At 43.7% G+C, this 26,398-nt stretch overlaps 1 protein-coding gene across 2 annotated transcripts in view; it reads left to right on the forward strand.

Annotated features, from left to right (window-relative positions):
- The first annotated feature begins 8,639 nt into the window (after window positions 1–8,639).
- LOC307016974 (NLR family CARD domain-containing protein 3-like) overlaps window positions 8,640–26,398 on the forward strand; it is a 76,003-nt gene continuing 58,244 nt past the window's right edge. The window contains exons 1-10 of one of the 2 annotated variants that reach the window (XM_079646378.1): window positions 8,640–8,763; window positions 8,872–8,994; window positions 9,118–9,222; window positions 9,418–9,481; window positions 9,770–9,998; window positions 10,078–11,872; window positions 11,959–12,132; window positions 12,287–12,460; window positions 17,670–17,716; window positions 17,881–19,025. In XM_079646378.1, the coding sequence (XP_079502504.1) occupies window positions 8,720–8,763; window positions 8,872–8,994; window positions 9,118–9,222; window positions 9,418–9,481; window positions 9,770–9,998; window positions 10,078–11,872; window positions 11,959–12,132; window positions 12,287–12,460; window positions 17,670–17,716; window positions 17,881–18,413 (3,288 nt within the window). In that variant the 5' untranslated portion in view covers window positions 8,640–8,719 and the 3' untranslated portion in view covers window positions 18,414–19,025. Of the gene's footprint in view, window positions 8,764–8,871; window positions 8,995–9,117; window positions 9,223–9,417; window positions 9,482–9,769; window positions 9,999–10,077; window positions 11,873–11,958; window positions 12,133–12,286; window positions 12,461–17,669; window positions 17,717–17,880; window positions 19,026–26,398 lie in introns of those variants that run through there. The other variant, XM_079646377.1, reaches the window with a different exon arrangement.

Raw genomic sequence — 26,398 nt, forward strand, 5'->3', positions numbered from 1 at the left:
TATATGTCTAATATTATAGTTGACTTTTCATTCAGGAAGTATGACGCTGTGCTGTCAGTACGCTTCTCCATGTTTGTGATTGGTCGAATGCTCCAGATACCACCCCTTTCATGTGAACGCTCCTAACTAGAGAGGACACGGCTGGCTTGAGCGATCCACTTGATAACCCGTGTCGTAGGATCGTTTAGCGAGAGCTCGTATGTTTTGGATTAGGCCAACCGGCTAACTCAAACATATCCAGGTTAGGTTGAACCAGCTTCGTAGTATACCCCCCTGAACTCATGGAGCCCTTGATTATGTCCACCAGGTGTGCTTGAGACAGGGGGTTCAATCAGTTTGAGACTGCAGTCATGTCAAGTAACATTTTCTGTTGAAACAGTTCTTGTGTTTATTTCAAACAGCTGACAAATGTTAAAAACATGTTTCAATAAACCTAATGTGCAAAGGGGGTTGAATTGTTTTGGTTGCAACTGTAGAAACGCTGCAAATTCTAAATGCTGCAAGTAGCTCACTTTAAAATCTTCTTTCATTCTCTCTCTTTGGCTTAACACTATACGCCTTCCCACCTGGATGGTTTATTCTTTCCTGCTGTTTTCAAGATAAACAACAAACTAGAGTTATCAGAGAAATAAAGTGTGATAAAACCTGCTAAGAAAACCAGATTCTGATTTGTGATGTTGTTTCAGGGTGTGGAGTGTTGGGGATCAATGCAGTGCTCTCTGACTGAAGGAAGAGCAGATAACAGATCATACGCTCCAGACTAATAAGGTGAAATATGTATTGTTGTAAACAATAGTGACCTACTTCCATGAAAAGATGTATCCTTTCATTGTGCAGCTATAATGACTGATAAGATGCCTACTTGACTTTTTATGATTCCCAAAGAAAATAAAACAAGGTAACATATTTACTTTTATAAAGAACCGTGAATTACTTCCTGTTAACGATTTTATACGAGATAGGATGACTGATGACTTTTTACGATACCCAAAGAAAAGAAAACAGTGTCACTGAGTCATTTTCCCGCATTAGATCTTAATGGGCACAAACTCTCTGAGGAGGTTTCCAATCATCATGTCGTTTTGCTGTTTTAATGATTCTGCTTCTGATTTCCCAAAACAAATATCCAAATGAATGTATATATATATGTGTATTGATATATACACACATAAATATATATACTATATATATATATTGATATATATATATATATATACTGATATTTATATACATATATACTCAACCTGAAATTAAATTTGTATCAGTATTATATGCTAATAACATTACTGTTAGCTAAAAATACAGATACATATATTCTGTGTTTGTGTATAAAGATATCTCTATAGACATGTTTATATATATATATATACATATATAGGCTATATATATATATACATATATAGGCTATATATATATATATACATACACAAGCTATACTCAACCTGAGAAATAACATTTTAAACATGTATTATAGGCTAATATTAACATTACTGTTAGTTAAAAATACAGTACATTTAAATTGATATAATATCTATTATCATATGATAATAGATATTAGTATCATTACCTGGAAATGGTCTTCCATTAATCGGAAGTAGATGGTGCGCCTGTTGCGACCTCGGGAAAATAATTTAAACATATTATATAACACCAAAATAAGTACAGCTAGATCTGACTCCATATTAAACAGTTTTGAAAACAGTTTTGAAAACAGTTTGAAAACAGTTTGAAAATATTTTGCCTAGTGTCAGAAAATATTACCGGCACTTGTGACTGCAGCTGGTTGCTAGGTGACGGGGGCGGCAAAATGTAGGGGTAACTGCCGGTGACGTACAAGGACATGCTCCGTAGACCGTCTCGTTTCGCAGTCTGCGAGGCTGGGTCCTCAGGAGGACCCAGCCTCTGAATTGGGACACAGCTTCTGTGTTCTCTCTCGGAGGAGGTCACTTCCTGTCCCGTGGTGTAAATGTTGGTGGTGGACGAGGCTTCACTGATTGTGCCTTTACTGCCACAGTTCAATCAATCAATCAATCAATGTTTATTTATATAGCCCAATATCACAAATGTTACATTTGTCTCAGTGGACTTCACAGTTTGTACAGAATATCAGTATGACAATACGACACCCTCTGTCCTCAGACCCTCTGTCCTTAGACCCTCTGTCCTTAGACCCTCACATCGTACAAGGAAAAACTTCCAGAGAAACCCACAGTTTAAAGGGGAACATGGAGAAACCTCAGGGAGAGCAACAGAGGAGGGATCCCTCTCCCAGGACGGATAGACGTGCAATAGATGCTGTGTGTAAATTGAAAAGATAATACATTTGCAACATAGGTAGTCCAAATGTTTTGAAATGCATGTGTGTATAATAGGAAGATGAATCCACGAGGATATCCATCCAGGACTTATGATCCAGGACCACAGCCAAGACTCAAGATCCAGGGCTCGCAATCCATGACACAGGACCGCAGGATCATCCATGACTCCGGATCCCGGCGTATATAGACACCAAAAAGAAAGACATTTGGGGAAGCTGGGTTAATCGGAACATGAGAGTACACAGGTATAGACAGAGAGAAGGGAGAAGTAAGATGTCCCCCGACAAACTAAGCCTATATCAGCAAAACTAGGGGCTGAATCTAATCAGCCCTAACTATAAGCTTTATCAAAAAGGAAGGTCTTAAGCGCACTCTTAAAAACGGATAGGGTGTCTGCCGTCCGAACACAAACTGGAAGCTGATTCCACAAAAGTGGAGCTTGATAAGAAAAGGCTCTGGCTCCCATTGTACTTTTAGAGACTCTAGGAACAACCAACAACCCTGCATTCTTGGAACGCAATGCCCTAGTAGGCCAGTAGGGTATAATGAGGTCTTTAAGGTAAGATGGCGCCTGCCCATTAAGGGCTTTGTAGGCGAGAAGAAGAATTTTAAATTGTATCCTGTGTTCTATAGGGAGCCAGTGTAAGGCAGCCAGAACAGGAGTAATGTGGTCCCTTTTCCTAACTCTGGTTAGTACACGAGCTGCAGCATTTTGAATCAGCTGAAGCGACTTGACTGGCTTCTTGGTACACCCTGATAATAAGGAGTTACAATAATCCAGCCTTGAAGTAACAAATGCATGGACTAGTTTCTCTGCATCGTTTTGAGGCAAGATATGCCTGATTTTTGCAATGTTACGTAGATGGAAGTAGGCGGTCCTTGAAATTGATTTTATGTGGGCATTAAAGGATAAATCCTGATCAAATATAACACCAAGATTCCTTACAGTCTCACTGGAGGCCAAATTAATGCCATCCACAGTTGGTTTCATTCATCACAAAGAGGAAAAGCTTTTAATACTTTCTGTAGTAATTGTCATTGGGTTTAATGAAGGTTTAAAGGCAAAAAAACATTGTCAATGATCACACAAATAGGAGACTGATAAAAGATTCCATGTTTGTTAAAAAGGTCCAGCCAAATATAAAAACAAATCTAAAATGTACTCAAATACCACTTTCATGATAAAATTGCTTTGGCTGGTGTAGGAGTGGAATCATACATGTTGTTTTGACCAAAGATTATGCTAAAATTAATAATGCAACATTTTCAAAAATGTACCAAAAAGTACTTCACACGGGTCACCACATGGATGCGGCTTAAAATGCATAACAATGGCTATCAGACCTTTTAAGTTAAAACTATCATCCAAAATATTTAGTTAGCCCTATATTTAAAAATCTATACCTCCAGGGACTTTACAATCTGTGCAGCAAACAGCACCCTCTGTGCACAGTGCCATATATTTAGTATTTCTAAGGGTTTGATGGAGTCTAAATGCCGCCATCTGCCGGTCAACTTTATGAATTACAGCTATTGTTTATGGAATAATTCAAGACAAGACATGAAACATTGAATCAAACGAGAATTGACCTTATCATTGTCATGTGTTGCATATTTAATACAATACATGCAATGAGACTGAAACAGACTTGTTGTGTCATTGTCCAAATGTATGTGTTTGAGTCTGGTTTTAAAAAGTTAACTGTGTTATATTGTGATAATTTACTTTGTGAGGAGAAAGAAACAAATACCTTTGTAATCAGTCTCTGGGAGCCAACTTTTCTTTTCTTTTTTAAACATAACAAAATAACAAAAGAAACCATATAAGGAAAATACATAGGAAGTCTTTTTATCATTGGACCACAGCCATATGATCCACACTACTGCTTCATCACATGTCAGGGCAGATTGTTAAAGCATTTAACTGTGAGCTAGCACCATCTAGTGGACAGTTAGTAGAACTACATCACCTCTCACAATGTTTCTGATACCTGTAACACCGGTTTCCACGTGACTCTGAAGTGTTTTTAATCTCTGGAGTTATGAGGGTGTGTGACGGTGTCCTCGGATCAGATGCATGCAGACACAGGACGGCAGAGGAACACATGAGCAGAGTGTCCTCCACACATGAAGCTGCAGAGTGTCTGGAAGTGGACCTGAAGTGAGTTCAGCAGGTGAGAATCCTCCAAGATAAATCTGTTCCATCATCAGGATCACTCTGATCACATTGTGCTGTGTCACTGTTTAACTGGACAGGTCACATGACTCTTGATGCTGATTCTTAATATCTGTTTGAAGTAGTGTGTATAATGTCTCTCTTAAAGTCAAAGAGTTAAAGTAGAGTGATTTTAGAAAGATTCAGTCAGTGTTTCTTTAGTAGAAAGAGCAGCGGTTTGATTGTTTTCTTAGATCACATCATCAGTAAAGAATGCAGGACGTGTCTAAACTGGTCCGAGAACTCGGTTCACGTAACTGAGGTGTTTTCATTTTTGAACTCTTAACACTCTGAAGTTAAGTGCATGGATGAAGTGTGAAGGGCTAAGATACAGCCACCTTCAAACAGCACTTAATGTGGCAGACCCTCCGCACGAACACGCAACCGGAGGTGTAGGGGGTGGTGTGGAATTGGGCCTTAAATGCCAGCAAGGGTGATCACCAAGATAAGACACAAGTGGGGAGGGAGGAGAAACACAGGACCACCAGGTGAACACAATCAGACGATCAAACAGGAGGAAAACACAGACACAGGAAATAAGAGCAGACACAACTAGGGGGGTGCTCACCTTTCAGAATAAAACGGGAAAGCAAAGAGAGATTGTGACAGAAATGGCATTCAGATGTAATTATCATCATAATAGCTATTTACAATACCCAATGTGATCAAATGTACATTAAAGGAGACATGTCATGGCCATTTCCACATATCATAATTCCATTGTTGAGGTCTACTAAAATAGATTTATATTGTGCAATTTTCCAAACTCATATTGGTTTCTCATACAGCATCTCTGTAAAGTATGTGTATTCACTCTCTGTCCTAAACGGCTTGTTTGAGCTCCTGCCTGCCCCTCCCTGTGAGCCCAGTGTGCTCCGGTTGGTCAGCTCGCCCACTCTGTTCTGATTTGTCAACCACCAGAGAGGCTCCGCCCATGTCTAACACTGTGTTTTTTCAGCTCTGAGCGGAGCATCAGTTTTTGTATAAGCTAACCTACGTCTGCCAGTTGTTCAGTGTAATATGCCAACCTACTATGAACAAAAGCTAGTGGTTCATATTAGGCTAGCAATAACGTGTTTACAATTGGAATCTCATACGGCAGTCTGCTACGTGTCGGTCATTCTTTTTAGCTTGCATAAAAACAATGTTTTCCCTGGCATGTCTAGCTCTAGGTAGCCTTGTTGTTTAGCTTTGTAGCATACACGCTAGGAAAGCCAACTATAATGTAATTCAGTTTTGCGACTGACCGTACGGTAAATCACCCGGAGTATACTGTCTATGAGTATTTTGTGTCTGAATGCAGACATTATCGTGCTATGAGAAACATGTAAGGCCATCTGCTGATATTGTAGTTGATATATGTAAACGCTAGCAACTTTGTTAGCCCTGTTAGCATTGTTTTGAACTGAACCTGAGATTCCAACAGTATATATGCTTGGCTGGCAGAGGGTGCGTCATAGCTCCGGGCGTGGCTTCTGGGTATCCAGACGTCACGATGCCCCGGAAGAACATGAGAAATGTCCAACGAGGCGTTCTGGGGCAGCACAGACAGGTCTTCTCTGTGTTAGAGTTTTACTCCTACAGGGTGTACTTTGAGGGTTTTGACTCTGCAGACCGTTCACATGCAGAAGCTACAGAACACAAGGGGACGGGTCAGAACCGGAAAAGCATGACATGGGACCTTTAAATCATGTCATGGTGGACCACCCTTTTCAGAAAGACACAATTATATTAATTGTTTGACTTTGATGAATAAATAAATCATTCACTACAACCAACGATTATCAGATCTATAGTTAGATTTAAATATCTTGGTGTTCTTTACAAAGCAGAGATTGATACCTTAAGCAGAGCACCATGACAATCCCAAAAAACACTTATCCATGATCGTAACATGCAAGATATTTGCACCGGTATAGAGCACGTGCCTCACTCTGTGTCCGTAAAACAAAAACATCAGATGTTCCCGCTGGAGGAGCTTAACGCTATAAACCAACTGCATGGCTTTTCCTTTATTTTCGTGCAAACTCGTTTTTACGCTTGATGCACACCGAGACCTTTTCACTTCAGTGCTGTATCAAGACCCCTTTAAGAATCCCTAAAAACAAAATAGATTATATGAATGAGTTTTTCAGTTTATTTTTGTATCCATTGAAAAAATTGTCCTGAACTTCCAGCCAGGTGCAGCGTCTCTAAACATGGAAGAATAAAGAGAGGGGTGCAAAGTGAGGGTCCCCTGGGTGGGTTTCTTTGTGACCGAAACAATGATAGCATTTGTAAAATAATTGGGTATACAATGGATTGATTCATATCATGTGAGGAATCTAATCCTGGACATTTATATCTGGTAATTTATGCAAACATCAGGTTCTAACTACGTGTGGTGTGACAGCCAGTCGAGGTTACGTCTGCATCAAGAAGCAGTGATTATTCATATCAGCTGCAAGGGACATCTCTGAAGAGGCCAGAAAACACCAATGAGTTCAGGTCTGACTCACGAGATGTGATACCACTTAGTTTGATGGAAATACAGATATGATGAGGGGAGCCTGAAGACTGAGGAGTCACACACATTATTTGAGGAGGGTTCTGAAGATACAATAAATGCAAAGAGACTGAAACAGACTTCTTGTGTCTTTGTCCAAAGTATGTGTTTGAGTCTGGGTTTAAAAAGTTACCTTTGTGTTATATTGTGATAATTTACTTTGTGAGGAGAAATAAACAAATACCTTTTGCATCATTCTCTGGACGCCAACATTTAAAAAAAAAAAAAGATAACCAAAGAGTGTTTTTTGTTTTTCATTACAATTACAAGTCGGCATGAAACAATATAAGGAAAATACACAGGATCTCTTTTTTTTAAACTTTTTGTTTACGATTGGACCACAGCCATGGTACCAACATGATCCACGCTGCTGCTTCATCACATGTCAGGGCAGATTGTTAAAGCATTAAACTGTGAGCTAGCACCATCTAGTGGACAGTTAGTAGAACTACATCACCTCTCACACTGTTTCTGATACTTGTTACACCGGTTTCCACGTGACTCTGAAGTGTTTTTAATCTCAAGAGTTATCAGGGTGTGACGGTGTCCTCGGATCAGATGCATGCAGACACAGGACGGCAGAGGAACACATGAGCAGAGTGTCCTCCACACATGAAGCTGCAGAGTGTCTGGACGTGGACCTGAAGTGAGTTCAGCAGGTGAGAATCCTCCCAGACGAATCTGTTCCATCATCAGGATCACTCTGATCACATTGTGCTGTGTCACTGTTTACCTGGACAGGTCACATGACTCTTGAAGCTGATTCTTAATATCTGTTTGAAGTAGTGTGTATAATGTCTCTCTTAAAGTCAAATAGTTAAAGTTGAATGGTTTTAGAAAGATTCAGTCAGTGTTTCTTGATTAGAAAGAGCAGCAGTTTGATTGTTTTCTTAGATCACATCATCAGTAAAGAATGCAGGACGTGTCTAAACCTGTCCGACAACTCAGTTTACGTAACAGTATATTTAAAGGTGGGGTCGGTCATTTTAGAGAAACCAGCTTGAGTGCGCTAGAATTAGAAAAAACACAACCGGAACGAATCTGCCACTTCCTCACAGAGCCCCTCCTCCAACACACACGAACGCGCACATGACCAATGAGGGCACGAGATGAGTTTGTGCCCAGATGGAAGGCTGACAGGCAGGTAGGCCATCCAGTTACTTTAGCCGGCTCAGATGATTGGTCGTGCTTTTTAAAGTACCACAGCTTCCACAGATGACATTTTGTTATGGATTTATTGTCAAAGCTCTTCAGATATTCATTGCTATCGGGATGTTAAGAGCATTCCATGGAATATAACAAAAACTGTATCTCGAGCCGGTTTCTCAAACTTACCTACCCACCTTTAACTCTTAACACTCTGAAGTTAAGTGCATGGATGAAGTGTGAAGGGCTATGATACAGCCACCTTCAAACACTGACTCTGACCTGGTTTCACTGGAGAGCTTTTAGCACAGGTCAGCTCTCAATAGGTTTACATTCAGGTCTGCTGTTATCAGTATTTAAACATTCTGACTTCAACATCATTACCAGCAGCATTTAAGTGTGCAGTATTCAGTAATCAGTGTTTGTATTTCTATCAGGATCAAACATTGGAAACCTGGACCTGGACCCAGCTGTGTGTCTAAGAGTGACTTCTCTATGGATCCTATTGAGTTGAAAGATGGACACCACTCTGATCCAAAGTAACACATTATCGAAATTGTTGTTATTAGTATTAAAAAATTAGAGATCAGCATTTTAACAGAATATCAGTGTACCTTTGCATTAATCAGAGTTTGTGATTCTATCAGGATCCAACATGAGGAAACTGGACCTGATTCTGGATCTGGACCCAGCTGTGTTTCCATGAAGAGTGACCGGTCTATGGGTAACCCTATTGAGTTTACAGACGGAAAGCACTCTGAATTTTCATGGTAAGAATTTAAACTAGACGTTCTCCCTTGTTGTGATCAGTATCAAAACGTTAAAATAACCAAACAAATGATGGCAGAACTTTAGTATACACTTGTATTGATCAGTGTTTGTGTTTCTATCAGGATCCAACATGAGCAACCTGGACCCAGCTGTGTGTCCATGAAGAGTGACCGGTCTATGGACAAACCTATGGATTTTAGAGATGGAAAGCAAGCTGTTAGTCCAAGGTAAGAATTCAACTGGAAGTTATTTTTGTTTGCGATTCAAATCTTTTGAAGTATAACATTATTCTCAGCAGCGTTTTATCTCCATCATATTCATCAGTGTTTGTGGTTCTATCAGGAATCGTATGTCCTGTTTGAAGAAGGATCCACTAACAGCACATGTAACTCTGTATGTGTTGAAAATCATTATCTTCACAGAGTTCCTCGACAGAGATCAGAGGTTCCCATTAACCAGTCTGTCCAGCTGGACTCCGTATTCATGGTGCGTAAAAGTATAAACACAACACAACTTGCTATCTACAGTACACACTAAATTCATTAACTAATAATATAGAAAACATCAACTGGTTGCCTTTTTGTTTACTTCCAAGCATATTTCCTGGTGCTCAAACATTTTCAACAATTTCCAAAAGAAGAATCACACTCAGTAGTGAAGCAGCATTGTGATCCAGAGTCCAGGCTGCAGTCTGCAGATAGTCAGGCTTTCTGTCTCACACATGATCTGATGTTGACTTCTACCAGTTCAACTCTACAACCTATTCTGTTCCAGCTGCTCCAGGGAAACATCGTCAGATTTGTGGAGGACGAGCTGAAGAAGATCCAGAGAGTCCTGAGTTCAGATTACCCAGAAGGCTTAGAGAGTCAGAGGGAGGATGAGGAGGTGTTGGACAGTGAGGATGAAGAGCAGAGGAGGAGCAGCAGAGAGGCATTTCTGAACATCTCTCTGCACTTCCTGAGGAGCATGAAGCAGGAGGAGCTGGCTGACCGGCTGCACAGCAGTAAGAGGGTTTAACACATTAAACATGGAATTGGGAAAACATCCTCTCTTTTATTTAATCAATGATTTACTCTTTCCAGGAACCATTGCTGCAGTCTGTCAGCGTGAACTCAAATCCACCCTGAAGGAGAGGTTCCAGTGTGTGTTTGAGGGCATTGCTGAAGCAGGAAACCCAACCCTTCTGAACCAGATCTACACAGAGCTCTACATCACAGAGGGGGGGTCTGCAGAGGTCAATGCTGAACATGAGGTCAGACAGATTGAAACAGCATCCAGGAAACCAGACAGACCAGAAACAACCATCAGACAAGAAGACCTCTTTAAAGCCTCACCTGGAAGAGATGCACCAATCAGAGCAGTGCTGACAAAGGGCGTGGCTGGCATTGGGAAAACAGTCTTAACACAGAAGTTCACTCTGGACTGGGCTGAAGGCAAAGCCAACCAGGATATCCAGTTCATATTTCCATTCACCTTCAGAGAGCTGAATGTGGTGAGAGAGAACAAGTACAGCTTGGTGGAACTTGTTCATCACTTCTTCTCTGAAACCAGAGACGCAGGAATCTGCAGGTTTGATCAGTTCCCGGTTGTGTTCATCTTTGACGGTCTGGATGAGAGTCGACTTCCTCTGGACTTCCTCAACACTGAGATCCTGACTGATGTCACAGAGTCCACCTCAGTGGATGTGCTGCTGACAAACCTCATCAGGGGGAAGCTGCTTCCCTCTGCTCGCCTCTGGATAACCACACGACCTGCAGCAGCCTATCAGATCCCTCCTGAGTGTGTGGACATGGTGACAGAGGTCCGAGGGTTCACTGACCCACAGAAGGAGGAGTACTTCAGGAAGAGGTTCAGAGATCAGGAGCAGGCCGGCACCATCATCTCCCACATCAAGACCTCACGAAGCCTCCACATCATGTGCCACATCCCAGTCTTCTGCTGGATCTCTGCCTCAGTTCTGGAGGAGGTGTTGAAAACCAGAGAGGGGGGAGAGCTGCCCAAGACCCTGACTGAGATGTACATCCACTTCCTGGTGGTTCAGTCCAAAGTGAAGAACATCAAGTATGATGGAGGAGCTGAGACAGATCCACACTGGAGTCCAGAGAGCAGGAAGATGATGGAGTCTCTGGGGAAACTGGCTTTTGAGCAGCTGCAGAAAGGCAACCTGATCTTCTATGAGTCCGACCTGACAGAGTGTGGCATCGATATCAGAGCAGCCTCAGTTTACTCAGGAGTGTTCACACAGGTCTTTAGAGAGGAGAGAGGACTGTACCAGAGGGACAAGGTGTTCTGCTTCGTCCATCTGAGCGTTCAGGAGTTTCTGGCTGCTCTTCATGTCCATCTGACCTTCATCACCTCTGGAGTCAACCTGCTGGCAGAAGAACTAACAACCTCCAGGCTGCCTAAAGTCTTCAGACCCAAAAACAAACTGACAAATCTCTACCAGAGTGCTGTGGACCAGGCCTTACAGAGTCCAAACGGACACCTGGACTTGTTCCTCCGCTTCCTCCTGGGTCTTTCACTGCAGACCAATCAGAAACTCCTCCGAGGTTTGCTGACACCACAGACAGGAAGTAGCTCACAGACTAACCAGAAAACAGTGAAATACATCAAGAAAAAGATTGAAGAGACGCCCTGCTACCTGTTCCACTGTCTGAATGAACTGAATGATCATTCTCTAGTGGAGCAGATCCAACAGTCCCTGAGTTCAGGAAGTCTCTCCACAGATAATCTTTCTCCTGCTCTGTGGTCAGCTCTGGTCTTCATCTTACTGTCATCAAAAGAAGATCTGGACGTGTTTGAGCTGAAGAAATACTCTGCTTCAGAGGAGGCTCTTCTGAGGCTGCTGCCAGTGGTCAAAGCCTCCAGGAAAGCTCTGTAAGTGGAGATAAAACTACTTTAACTAGGAACAGGTTGAGACATGAGAATATAACTCTTTGTGTTCACTGCTGATCTTTCCCCAGACTGAGTGACTGCAACCTTTCAGAGAGAAGCTGTGCAGCTCTGTCCTCAGTCCTCAGCTCCCAGTCCTCTAGTCTGAGAGAGCTGGACCTGAGTAACAACGACCTGCAGGATTCAGGAGTGAAGCTGCTGTCTGCTGGACTGAAGAGTCCACTCTGTGAACTGGAGACTCTCAGGTCAGAGTTCAGCTTTTTATTTTCAAGCAATTTAACTTTTGATTATTTGTATACAGCTTTTTGTTCATGCTAATGATGATGGTCAACCCGCTTATGATTTTCCCGCTGACGTGACTTTTAAGAACACTGAGTTTACTGTATTCCCTGGTTCCAGTCTGTCAGGCTGTCTGGTCTCAGAGGAAGGCTGTGTTTCTCTGGCTTCAGCTCTGAGCTCCAACCCCTCCCATCTGAGAGAGCTGGACCTGAGCTACAATCATCCAGGAGACTCAGGAGAGAAGCTGCTGTCTGCTGGACTGGAGGATCCACTCTGGAGACTGGAGACTCTCAGGTATGGACACACTGACTGCAGGTTCCTCATATATTTGAGGGAGTTAGCCTGATTTAGGAAACAAATGGATCCCTTCAAGTTGTATTACATGGAAACAGTCATTCAGGGTTAGGAGATCCGACTCTGACCAGGTTCGGGGGGAGCGGCCGCTGCTGAGGGGGGTTGTGTACCCAACGGTTGCAGTGACAATCAAGCCACAATTCAAAAATAAAAGGGTAGATTTATTTGGGATGGTCTGCACATGGTGCAACAGGGGGTGCTGTTGTTATCCAGAGAGGAGGGCCTTGCCCACCTGGCCAGCCGAACAGCCAACTTTAGAATACAGTTTTTACAAAGATATCTCACCGGCCCGGCTGATTTGGTGTGGAGGGATGGGAGCACAGCTGCATTCTCAGACGCGTGAGTAACGGGGGCTGGGTGCTGCTCTGTTTTTAACTGATTTCAAAATGTTTATTTTAAGTGGGCTTCCTTCTTTTACTTTACATTAACATTGTAAAAAGCATTAATAAAAATGCACAGAAGGACAGGGCCTCCACTGTGTGGAGCACCAGACTGGGTGCAGGAAGCGGACCAGGCCCACAGTGGAGGATTTTATATAAACCTCCCCTAAAAAAAAAACGTACTTCCGACCTCCAGTGGAGAATTGTACACCGTGCAATCGCCTACAATTATTTTATTTCTGTTATTAGTCCTGCTGTTTTTAACAAATGTCCATTTTGTGATTTTTTGTGATGAATGTGTTCCATGTTTTTATAGAGTGCAAGAGACTCACAGGTTTCTTTTCTCTTTTACTGAGAGCGTTTTTATCAGGGGGCTGCCTAAAAAAAAACTAAATGGAAAAGTGGCAGCTCTTAAACTTCCTCTCAGGTGAGGCCAACATGACCGTCTGGAAAAAGAGAGGAGAACAGAGAAGGAGGCCAAGGCCATCTGGCTGGAGTTTAATTTAATAAACAGACACTGTTAACCTGTTAGGCCCCAAGCCTGTTTTTCAGGTTTCAGGGTCGAAAAGGACATTCCCAGAACAAATGACCATATCTTCCCTTCTAAAAGGGTTAAATTAATAATCTTGTTTTTTAAAGTAATGATAAACCTGTGAGTTGGATGTAGAAAAGTCAGAATCAATATAGATGTTTTTTATTTTAAAGAAAATTCAGATTGAACATGTTAAAAAACTGTAAATTATAGTGTCCGTCCAAAATATATTTTGTACTTATAGTGAAAACTAATCTTGGATGATGGGTTAGTAGACTAAAAGCTTTAGGAATCCAAATTACAACATATAATAAGTGCCCCGTCCCGCGGGCCCACCACCTACGGGAAACAGCGATGGGGTCGGGTGCGCTGCCAGAAGGGTGGCAGTGAAGGCAGAGGGTCTCGAGGGACCAGACCCGGGCGACAGAAGCTGGCTTTGGGGACGTGGAACGTCACCTCTCTGGGGGGGAAGGAGTCGGAGCTTGTGCGGGAGGTGGAGCGTTACCAGTTGGATCTGGTTGGGCTCACCTCTACGCACAGCGTCGGCTCTCGAACCTTACTTCTGGATAGGGGTTGGACTCTATTCTTCTCCGGAGTTGCTCAAGGTGTGAGGCGCCGGGCGGGTGTGGGGATACTCACAAGTCCCCGGTTGGGTGCTTCGTTGTTGGAGTCTACCCCAGTGGACGAGAGGGTTGCCTCCATACGCCTGCGGGTTATGGGGGGGAAAACTCTGACTGTTGTGTGTGCTTATGCACCCAACAGCAGTTCAGAGTATACGGCCTTCTTGGAGACCCTGGAAAGATTCCTGTATGGGGCTCCTGAAGGGGACTCTTTAATCTTGCTGGGAGACTTCAACGCACATGTGGGCAATGATGGAGACACTTGGAGGGGAGTGATTGGGAGGAACGGCCCCCCTGATCTGAACCGGAGTGGTGGTTTGTTACTGGACTTCTGTGCTAGTCATGGATTGGCCATAACAAACACCATGTTCGAACATAAGGATGCTCATAAGTGTACGTGGTACCAGAGCACCCTAGGCAGAAGGTCCATGATCGATTTGGTTATCGTATCATCGGACCTGAGGCCGTATGTTTTGGACACTCGGGTAAAGAGAGGGGCGGAGTTGTCAACTGATCACCATCTGGTGGTGAGTTGGGTCGAGTGGCGGGGGAAGCCTCTGGATAGACCTGGTAAGCCCAAACGTGTAGTTCGGGTGAACTGGGAACGTCTGGAGGAGGCCCAAGTTCAGGAGGCCTTCAACTCACACCTCCGGCGGAGCTTTTCGGGCATTCCTGTGGAGGTTGGGGACATTGAACCAGAGTGGTCGGTGTTCAAAGCCTCTATTGCCGAAGCCGCGGCGGGGAGCTGTGGTCTCAAGGTCCTAGGTGCCTCAAGGGGCGGTAACCCTCGAACCTCCTGGTGGACACCGGTGGTCAGGGAAGCCGTCCGACTGAAGAAGGAGGCCTTCAGGGATTTGTTATCTCGGGGGACTCCCGAGGCAGTTGCAAGGTACCGACAGGCCCGAAGGGCAGCAGCCTCAGCCGTGGCCGAGGCAAAGCAGCGGGTGTGGGAGAAGTTCGGAGAAGACATGGAAAAAGACTTTCGGGCGGCACCAAAGTTGTTCTGGAAAACTGTCCGACACCTCAGGAGGGGGAAGCAGGGAACCATCCAAGCTGTGTACAGTAAGGATGGGACGTTGTTGACCTCAACTGATGGAGTGTTAGGGCGTTGGAAGGAGCACTTTGAGGAACTCCTGAACCCGACAACTCCACCCTCTATGTTAGAGGCAGAGCTGGAGTATGAAGGGGGATCGACACCAATCTCCCGGGGGGAGGTCACTGAGGTCGTCAAACAACTTCACAGTGGCAAAGCCCCGGGGGTGGATGAGATCCGCCCAGAAATGCTGAAGGCTCTGGGTGTTGAGGGACTGTCATGGTTGACACGTCTCATCAACGTTGCGTGGAAGTCGGAAACAGTAACGAAGGAGTGGCAGACCGGAGTGGTGGTTCCCCTTTTCAAAAAGGGGGATCAGAGGGTGTGTGCCAATTACCGAGGCATCACACTACTCAGCCTCCCCGGGAAAGTTTACTCTAAGGTACTCGAAAGGAGGGTCAGGCCGATTGTCGAACCTCAGATTGAGGAGGAACAATGCGGATTCCATCCTGGTCGTGGAACGACGGATCAGCTTTTTACTCTCGCAAGGATCCTGGAGGGGGCCTGGGAGTATGCTTATCCAGTCTACATGTGTTTTGTAGACTTGGAGAAGGCGTATGACCGGGTTCCCAGGGAGTCACTGTGGGAGGTGCTGCGGGAGTATGGGGTGAGGGGGTCTCTACTCAGGGCCATCCAATCTCTGTACTCCCAAAGCGAGAGCTGTGTCCGGGTCCTCGGCAGTAAGTCGGACCCATTTCAGGTGAGGGTTGGCCTCCGCCAGGGCTGCGCTTTGTCACCAATCCTGTTTGTAATATACATGGATCGGATTTCGAGGCGTAGTCGTGGGGGAGGGGGTCTGCAGTTCGGTGGACTAAGGATTGCACCACTGCTTTTTGCAGATGATGTGGTTCTGATGGCTTCATCGGTCTGCGACCTTCAGCACTCACTGGATCGGTTCGCAACCGAGTGTGAAGCGGCTGGGATGAGGATCAGCACCTCCAAATCTGAGGCCATGGTTCTCAGCAGGAAACCGATGGACTGTCCACTCCAAGTAGGGAATGAGTCCTTACCCCAAGTGAAGGAGTTCAAGTATCTCGGGGTCTTGTTCTCGAGTGAGGGAACAATGGAGCGTGAGATGGGTCGGAGAATCGGAGCAGCGGGAGCGGTACTGCAGTCTCTTTACCGCACCGTTGTGACGAAAAGGGAGCTGAGCCAGAAGGCAAAGCTCTCTGTCTACCGGGCCATTTTCGTTCCTACCCTCACCTATGGTCATGAAAGATGGGTCATGACCGAAAGAACGAGATCGCGGGTACAAGCGGCCGAGATGGGTTTTCTCCGCAGGGTGGCTGGTGTCTCCCTTAGGGATAAGGTGAGAAGTTCGGTCATCCGGGAGGGACTCGGAGTTGAACCGCTCCTCCTTCACGTCGAAAGGAGCCAGTTGAGGTTGTTCGGGCACCTAGTTAGGATGCCACCTGGGCGCCTCCCTAGAGAGGTGTTCCAGGCACGTCCAGCTGGGAAGAGACCAAGGGGTAGACCTAGGACCAGATGGAGGGATTATATCTCTTCTCTGGCCTGGGGGCGCCTTGGGATCCCCCAGTCAGAGCTGGTTGATGTGGCCAGGGAAAAGAAAGTTTGGGGCTCTCTGCTGGAACTGCTACCTCCGCGACCCGACCACGGATAAGCGGGAGAAGATGGATGGATGGATAATAAGTGCCCTGTATCAAGATTGATGCAAAACAAGTGATATTTGACCTTTTTAGAGAGGTTTAGCAAAATAAACCTCTTCTGGGGTCATTTGGGTGGATTTTCCATATCTCTCGCTCCCCCTGCTGGATTTTGACATGTGACATCTGTTTCTGACCGTTAGAGCCAATAGAATCCAAGGGAAATTGTCCCATAGACTCTCATGTTAAAAAAAAAAGCTAGCGTCTCTGCGCATGCAATCTTTTTTAACTACATCATCGTTGTTATCGTTTTAATGCCATTGAAGACCAGTTTTGACCAGACAAAGACAAAGGTAAGCCATGTTAGCATTGTGTAGCTACCTAGCGCCACATGTTTTGATGTAGGTTTTTGTTATTTTCTCCGCAAATGTGTAATCTTTGAGTGTTGAGGTGGACACCCATAGATTCTGTGTCTCCTTATAATCATAAACGATGTGTTGGATGTGCAGCTAGGATAAGTAATAGGGGTGCTAGGAGGGATTTTCGGTGCAGTAATTGGTTAGCATTTTTCGCTCGGGGCTAATGCTGTTAGCATCTTGAGTTTTTTTTTTTTTAAATGAAAAGGTTCAGTTAAATTACTTTTTTTCCGTTATATGGATATAAAACATTCATAGTTTTATTAAATATGAAGGTTAGACGTTGTTTCCTGCAAATTACGAGATTTCGGGCCTGGATACGGGTCCGTGGGGCTTAAGAGAACTTTAATTGAATTAGATGTATATTTGTTAAATATCTAAAAGTGTTTTTGCAAAAGTCAAAACTAAAGGTCTTCTTCTACAGACTGAGCTCTGCTTCAGGCTGAACAGCAGCTAGGACTCCTGTTGGATAGAAAATCATCCTGACTGTGTTTCTCCCTCCAGGCTGGACCATGGTGGAGAGCAGAGGTTGAAACCAGGTGTGAGGAAGTGTAAGTGTGGATCAGTCAGCTTCTCTCTAGAGACACAGATGATGGAGGTGGTATTTATCCATTAGAACATGACTGATCTTGAAGCTTTAGAGAAAGGACCACTAACAGAGAGTAAAGCCTTCAGGTGAGTCTGATGATAAACTGCTGTCTGTGTCTCTCATCAGATTCCTGTGAACTCACCCTGGACTCAAACACAGCACACAGATACCTCAAACTGTCTGAGGACAACAGGACGGTGACATGTGTGAGAGAGGAGCAGCCATATCCTGATCATCCAGAGAGGTTTGAGTCCTGTCCTCAGCTGATGTGTAGAGAAGCTCTGACTGGTCTCTGTTACTGGGAGGTCGAGTGGAGAGGAAGGGTTCATATATCAGTGACTTACAGAGGAATCAGCAGGAGAGGAGAGAGAGAGGACTGTGCGTTTGGAGGGAATGATCAGTCCTGGAGTCTGATCTGCTCTCGTGGTCGTTACTATGTCAGGCACAATAAGAGAGAAACAGAGACCTCCTCCTCCTCCTCCTCCTCTGGTAGAGTAGCAGTGTATCTGGATCATCCTGCTGGCTCTCTCTCCTTCTACAGAGTCTCCTCTGACAGACTGATCCACCTCCACACCTTCAGAACCACATTCACTGAACCTCTCTACGCTGGGTTTAGGCTCTGGCTCGATGGTTCCTCAGCGTCTCTGTGTCCTCTGTAGGAGTGACAATGTCGGTGGTGAACGAGTCCAAGTTTGATTTATATTATGGTCATTAATCATGCCTTTAATGAGTAATTTATTCAGTCCTGAATCAAGACCTCGTTGAGAATCCCTAAAAACAAAATAGATTATATGAATGAGTTTTGCCCGTTTCTTTTGTATTCCTTAAAAAGTTATCCTGAACTTCCAACCAGGTGCAGCGTCTCTAAACATGGATAAAGAGAGGGGTGCAAAGTGAGGGTCCCCTGGGTGGGCTTCTTTGTGACCAAATCAATGAGAGCATTTGTAAAATAATTGGGTATATAAGATTGATTCATATCATGTGAGGAATCTAATCCTGGACATTTATATCTGGTCATTGATGCAAACATCAGGTTCTAACTACGTGTGGTGTGACAGCCAGTCGAGGTTACGTCTGCATCAAGAAGCAGTGATTATTCATATCAGCTGCAAGGGACATCTCTGAAGAGGCCAGAAAACACCAATGAGTTCAGGTCTGACTCACGAGATGTGATACCACTTAGTTTGATGGAAATACAGATATGATGAGGGGAGCCTGAAGACTGAGAAGTCACACACATTATTTGAGGAGGGTTCTGAAGATACAATAAATGCAAAGAGACTGAAACAGACTTCTTGTGTCATTGTCCAAAGTATGTGTTTGAGTCTGGGTTTAAAAAGTTACCTTTGTGTTATATTGTGATCATTTACTTTGTGAGGAGAAAGAAACAAATACCTTTTGCATCATTCTCTGGAAGCCAACATTTCTTTTTTTTAAAAAGATAACCAAAGAGCGTTTTTTTGTTTTTCATTACAATTACAAGTCGGCATGAAACAATATAAGGAAAATACACAGGATCTCTTTTTTTTTAAACTTTTTGTTTACGATTGGACCACAGCCATGGTACCAACGTGATCCACACTGCTGCTTCATCAGATGTCAGGGCAGATTGTTAAAGCATTAAACTGTGAGCTAGCACCATCTAGTGGACAGTTAGTAGAACTACATCACCTCTCACATTGTTTATGATACTTGTTACACCGGTTTCCACGTGACTCCGAAGTGTTTTTAATCTCAAGAGTTATCAGGGTGTGACGGTGTCCTCGGATCAGATGCATGCAGACACAGGACGGCAGAGGAACACATGAGCAGAGTGTCCTCCACACATGAAGCTGCAGAGTGTCTGGAAGTGGACCTGAAGTGAGTTCAGAAGGTGAGAATCCTCCCAGACGAATCTGTTCCATCATCAGGATCACTCTGATCACATTGTGCTGTGTCACTGTTTACCTGGACAGGTCACATGACTCTTGATGCTGATTCTTAATATCTGTTTGAAGTAGTGTGTATCATTTCTCTCTTAAAGTCAAAGAGTTAAAGTAGAGTGATTTTAGAAAGACTCAGTCAGTGTTCCTTGATTAGAAAGAGCAGCAGTTTGATTGTTTTCTTAGATCACATCATCAGTAAAGAATGCAGGACGTGTCTAAACTGGTCCGACAACTCGGTTCACATAACTGAAGTGTTTTCATTTTTGAACTCTTAACACTCTGAAGTTAAGTGCATGGATGAAGTGTGAAGGGCTAAGATACAGCCACCTTCAAACAGCACTTAATGTGGCAGACCCTCCGCACGAACACGCAACCGGAGGTCTAGTGGGTGGTGTGGAATTGGGCCTTAAATACCAGGAAGGGTGATCACTAAGACAAGACACAAGTGTGGAGGGAGGAGAAACACAGGAGCACCAGGTGAACACAATCAGACCATCAAACAGGAGGAAAACACAGACACAGGAAGTAAGAGCAGACACAACTAGGGGGGTGCTCACCTTTCAGAATAAAACGGGAAAGCAAAGAGAGATTGTGACAGAAATGGCTTTCAGATGTAATTATCATCATAATAGCTATTTACATTACCCAATGTGATCAAATGTACATTAAAGGAGACATGTCATGGCCATTTCCACAGATCATAATTCCATTGTTGAGGTCTACTAAAATAGATTTATACTGTGCAATTTTCCAAACTCACATTGGTTTCTCATACAGCATCTCTGTAAAGTATGTGTATTCACTCTCTGTCCTAAACGGCTTGTTTGAGCTCCTGCCTGCCCCTCCCTGTGAGCCCAGTCTGCTCCGATTGGTCAGCTCGCCCACTCTGTTCTGATTTGTCAACCACCAGAGAGGCTCCGCCCATGTCTAACACTGTGTTTTTTCAGCTCTGAGCGGAGCATCAGTTTTTGTATAAGCTAACCTACGTCTGCTAGTTGTTCAGTGTAATATGCCAACCTACTATGAACAAAAGCTAGTGGTTCACATTAGGCTAGCAATAATGTGTTTACAATTGGAATCTCTTATACTGCTACGTGTCGGTCATTCTTTTTAGCTTGCATAAAAACAATGTTTTCCCTGGCATGTCCAGCTCTAGGTAGCCATGTTGTTTAGCTTTGTAGCATACACGCTAGGAACGCCAACTATAATGTAATTAAGTTTTGCGACTGACCGTACGGTAAATCACCCGGAGTATACTGTCTATGAGTATTTTGTGTGTGAATGCAGACATTCTCCTGCTATGAGAAACATGTAAGGCCATCTGCTGACATTGTAGTTGATATATGTAAACGCTAGCAACTTTGTTAGCCCTGTTAGCATTGTTTTGAACTGAACCTGAGATTCCAACAGTTTATATGCTTGGCTGGCAGAGGGTGCGTCATAGCTCCGGGCGTGGCTTCTGGGTATCCAGACGTCACGATGCCCCGGAAGAACATGAGAAATGTCCAACGAGGCGTTCTGGGGCAGCACAGACAGGTCTTCTCTGTGTTAGAGTTTTACTCCTACAGGGTGTACTTTGAGGGTTTTGACTCTGCAGACCGTTTACATGCAGAAGCTACAGAACACAAGGGGACGGGTCAGAACCGGAAAAGCATGACATGGGACCTTTAAATCATGTCATGGTGGACCACCCTTTTCAGAAAGACACAATTATATTAATTATTTGACTTTGATGAATAAATAAATCATTCACTACAACCAACGATTATCAGATCTATAGTTAGATTTAAATATCTTGGTGTTCTTTACAAAGCAGAGATTGATATCTTAAGCAGAGCACCATGACAATCCCAAACAACACTTATCCATGATCGTAACGTGCAAGATATTTGCACCGGTATAGAGCACATGCCTCACTCTGTGTCCGTAAAACTAAAACATCAGATGTTCCCGCTGGAGGAGCTTAACGCTATAAACCAACTGCATGGCTTTTCCTTTATTTTCGTGCAAACTCGTTTTTACGCTTGATGCACACCGAGACCTTTTCACTTCAGTCCTGTATCAAGACCCCGTTAAGAATCCCTAAAAACAAAATAGATGATATGCCTGAGTTTTTCAGTTTATTTTTGTATCCATTGAAAAAATAATCCTGAACTTCCAGCCAGGTGCAGCGTCTCTAAACATGGAAGAATAAAGAGAGGGGTGCAAAGTGAGGGTCCCCTGGGTGGGCTTCTTTGTGACCGAAACAATGATAGCATTTGTAAAATAATTGGGTATACAATGGATTGATTCATATCATGTGAGGAATCTAATCCCGGACATTTATATCTGTTAATTGATGCAAACATCAGGTTCTAACTGCGTGTGGTGTGACAGCCAGTCGAGGTTACGTCTGCATCAAGAAGCAGTGATTATTCATATCAGCTGCAAGGGACATCTCTGAAGAGGCCAGAAAACACCAATGAGTTCAGGTCTGACTCACGAGATGTGATACCACTTAGTTTGATGGAAATACAGATATGATGAGGGGAGCCTGAAGACTGAGAAGTCACACACATTATTTGAGGAGGGTTCTGAAGATACAATAAATGCAAAGAGACTGAAACAGACTTCTTGTGTCATTGTCCAAAGTATGTGTTTGAGTCTGGGTTTAAAAAGTTACCTTTGTGTTATATTGTGATAATTTACTTTGTGAGGAGAAAGAAACAAATACCTTTTGCATCATTCTCTGGAAGCCAACATTTCTTTTTTTTTAAAACATAACCAAAGAGGTTTTTTTTGTTTTTCATTACAATTACAAGTCGGCATGAAACAATATAAGGAAAATACACAGGATCTCTTTTTCTTTAAACTTTTTGTTTACGATTGGACCACAGCCATGGTACCAACGTGATCCACACTGCTGCTTCATCACATGTCAGGGCAGATTGTTAAAGCATTAAACTGTGAGCTAGCACCATCTAGTGGACAGTTAGTAGAACTACATCACCTCTCACACTGTTTGTGATACTTGTTACACCGGTTTCCACGTGACTCTGAAGTGTTTTTAATATCAAGAGTTATGAGGGTGTGACGGTGTCCTCGGATCAGATGCAGGCAGACACAGGACGGCAGAGGAACACATGAGCAGAGTGTCCTCCACACATGAAGCTGCAGAGTGTCTGGAAGTGGACCTGAAGTGAGTTCAGCAGGTGAGAATCCTCCCAGACGAATCTGTTCCATCATCAGGATCACTCTGATCACATTGTGCTGTGTCACTGTTTACCTGGACAGGTCACATGACTCTTGATGCTGTTTCTTAATATCTGTTTGAAGTAGTGTGTATCATTTCTCTCTTAAAGTTAAAGAGTTAAAGTAGAGTGGTTTTAGAAAGATTCAGTCAGTGTTTCTTTAGTAGAAAGAGCAGCAGTTTGATTGTTTTCTTAGATCACATCATCAGTAAAGAATGCAGGACGTGTCTAAACCTGTCCGAGTTACGGTTCACGTAACTGAAGTGTTTTCATTTTTTTAACTCTTAACACTCTGAAGTTAAGTGCATGGATGAAGTGTGAAGGGCTAAGAGACAGCCACCTTCAAACAGCACTTAATGTGGCAGACCCTCCGCATGAACACGCAACCGGAGGTGTAGGGGGTGGTGTGGAATAGGGCGTTAAATACCAGCAAGGGTGATCAACAAGACAAGACACAAGTGGGGAGGGAGGAGAAACACAGGAGCACCAGGTGGTGAACACAATCAGACCATCAAACAGGAGGAAAACACAGACACAGGAAGTAAGAGCAGACACAACTAGGGGGGTGCTCACCTTTCAGAATAAAACGGGAAAGCAAAGAGAGATTGTGACAGAAATGGCTTTCAGATGTAATTATCATCATAATCAGGGGTGCACATAAGTGGTACGCAGGTACGCCTGCGAGGCCATCACTTGTGTCACAAAGCGCATTTGCGTACCGACGTACTTGTGAAGCTTTTCCAGAAGGCGTTTAGATCACCGGACGACAGAGTCGGTTTCCGTGTGCACAGACAGGGCTGCTGTTAACGTCGGTCTGTACAGCAGCCCTGTGCGAAAACAGCTGATCACAACGTTCACACGACGCTCTGTGGTCACGAAGCTCTGCACTCCACTAGCACCGCTCCCCCCCCCCCCCCCAGAGTACCAAACACTGACTCCAGGTACTCATCTGAGTACCTCACTGAGAAAGTTGTGTGCACCCCTGATCATCATAGCTATTTACATTACCCAATGTGATCAAATGTACATTAAAGGAGACATGTCATGGCCATTTCCACAGATCATAATTCCATTGTTGAGGTCTACTAAAATAGATTTATACTGTGCAATATTTCCAAACTCACATTGGTTTCTCATACAGCATCTCTGTAAAGTATGTGTATTCACTCTCTGTCCTAAACGGCTTGTTTGAGCTCCTGCCTGCCCCTCCCTGTGAGCCCAGTGTGCTCCGATTGGTCAGCTCGGCCACTCTGTTCTGATTTGTCAACCACCAGAGAGGCTCCGCCCATGTCTAACACTGTGTTTTTTCAGCTCTGAGCGGAGCATCAGTTTTTGTATAAGCTAACCTACGTCTGCCAGTTGTTCAGTGTAATATGCCAACCTACTATGAACAAAAGCTAGTTGTTCACATTGGGCTAGCAATAACGTGTTTACAATTGGAATCTCATACGGCAGTCTGCTACGTGTCGGTCATTCTTTTTAGCTTGCATAAAAACAATGTTTTCCCTGGCATGTCCAGCTCTAGGTAGCCTTGTTGTTTAGCTTTGTAGCATACACGCTAGGAAAGCCAACTATAATGTAATTCAGTTTTGCGACTGACCGTACGGTAAATCACCCGGAGTATACTGTCTATGAGTATTTTGTGTGTGAATGCAGACATTCTCCTGCTATGAGAAACATGTAAGGCCATCTGCTGATATTGTAGTTGATATATGTAAACGCTAGCAACTTTGTTAGCTCAGTTAGCATTGTTTTGAACTGAACCTGAGATTCCAACAATATACTGTATATGCTTGGCTGGCAGAGGGTGCGTCATAGCTCCGGGCGTGGCTTCTGGGTATCCAGACGTCACGATGCCCCGGAAGAACATGAGAAATGTCCAACGAGGCGTTCTGGGGCAGCACAGACAGGTCTTCTCTGTGTTAGAGTTTTACTCCTACAGGGTGTACTTTGAGGGTTTTGACTCTGCAGACCGTTTACATGCAGAAGCTACAGAACACAAGGGGACGGGTCAGAACCGGAAAAGCATGACCTTTAAATCATGTCATGGTGGACCACCCTTTTCAGAAAGACACAATTATATTAATTATTTGACTTTGATGAATAAATAAATAATTCACTACAACCAACGATTATCATATCTATAGTTAGATTTAAATATCTTGGTGTTCTTTACAAAGCAGAGATTGATACCTTAAGCAGAGCACCATGACAATCCCAAAAAACACTTATCCATGATCGTAACGTGCAAGATATTTGCACCGGTATAGAGCATGTGCCTCACTCTGTGTCCGTAAAACAAAAACATCAGATGTTCCCGCTGGAGGAGCTTAACGCTATAAACCAACTGCATGGCTTTTCCTTTATTTTCGTGCAAACTCGTTTTTACGCTTGATGCACACCGAGACCTTTTCACTTCAGTCCTGAATCAAGACCCCGTTAAGAATCCCAAAAAACAAAATAGATTATATGAATGAGATTTGCCCGTTTATTTAGCTATCCCTAAAAATATTAATCCTGAACTTCCAGCCAGGTGCAACGTCTCTAAACATGGAAGAATAAAGAGAGGGGTGCAAAGTGAGGGTCCCCTGGGTGGGTTTCTTTGTGACCGAAACAATGAGAGCATTTGTAAAATAATTGGGTATATAAGATTGATTCATATCATGTGAGGAATCTAATCCTGGACACTTATATCTGGTAATTTATGCAAACATCAGGTTCTAACTGCGTGTGGTGTGACAGCCAGTCGAGGTTACGTCTGCATCAAGAAGCAGTGATTATTCATATCAGCTGCAAGGGACATCTCTGAAGAGGCCAGAAAACACCAATGAGTTCAGGTCTGACTCACGAGATGTGATACCACTTAGTTTGATGGAAATACAGATATGATGAGGGGAGCCTGAAGACTGAGGAGTCACACACATTATTTGAGGAGGGTTCTGTTGATACAATAAATGCAAAGAGACTGAAACAGACTTGTTGTGTCTTTGTCCAAAAGTATGTGTTTGAGTCTGGGTTTAAAAAGTTACCTTTGTGTTATATTGTGATCATTTACTTTGTGAGGAGAAAGAAACAAATACCTTTTGCATCATTCTCTGGAAGCCAACATTTCTTTTTTTTTAAAAGATAACCAAAGACGTTTTTTTTGTTTTTCATTACAATTACAAGTCGGCATGAAACAATATAAGGAAAATACACAGGATCTCTTTTTTTTTTAAACCTTTTGTTTACGATTGGACCACAGCCATGGTACCAACGTGATCCACACTGCTGCTTCATCACATGTCAGGACAGATCGTTAATGCATTAAACTGTGAGCTAGCACCATCTAGTGGACAGAGAGTAGAACTACATCACCTCTCACAATGTTTCTGATACCTGTAACACCGGTTTTCACGTGACTCTGAAGTGTTTGTAATCTCAAGAGTTATCAGGGTGTGACGGTGTCCTCGGATCAGATGCATGCAGACACAGGATTGAAGAGGAACA

Source organism: Notothenia rossii (genome assembly GCF_949606895.1).
Source record: "Notothenia rossii genome assembly, chromosome: 8".
Taxonomy (NCBI): Eukaryota; Metazoa; Chordata; class Actinopteri; order Perciformes; family Nototheniidae; genus Notothenia; species Notothenia rossii.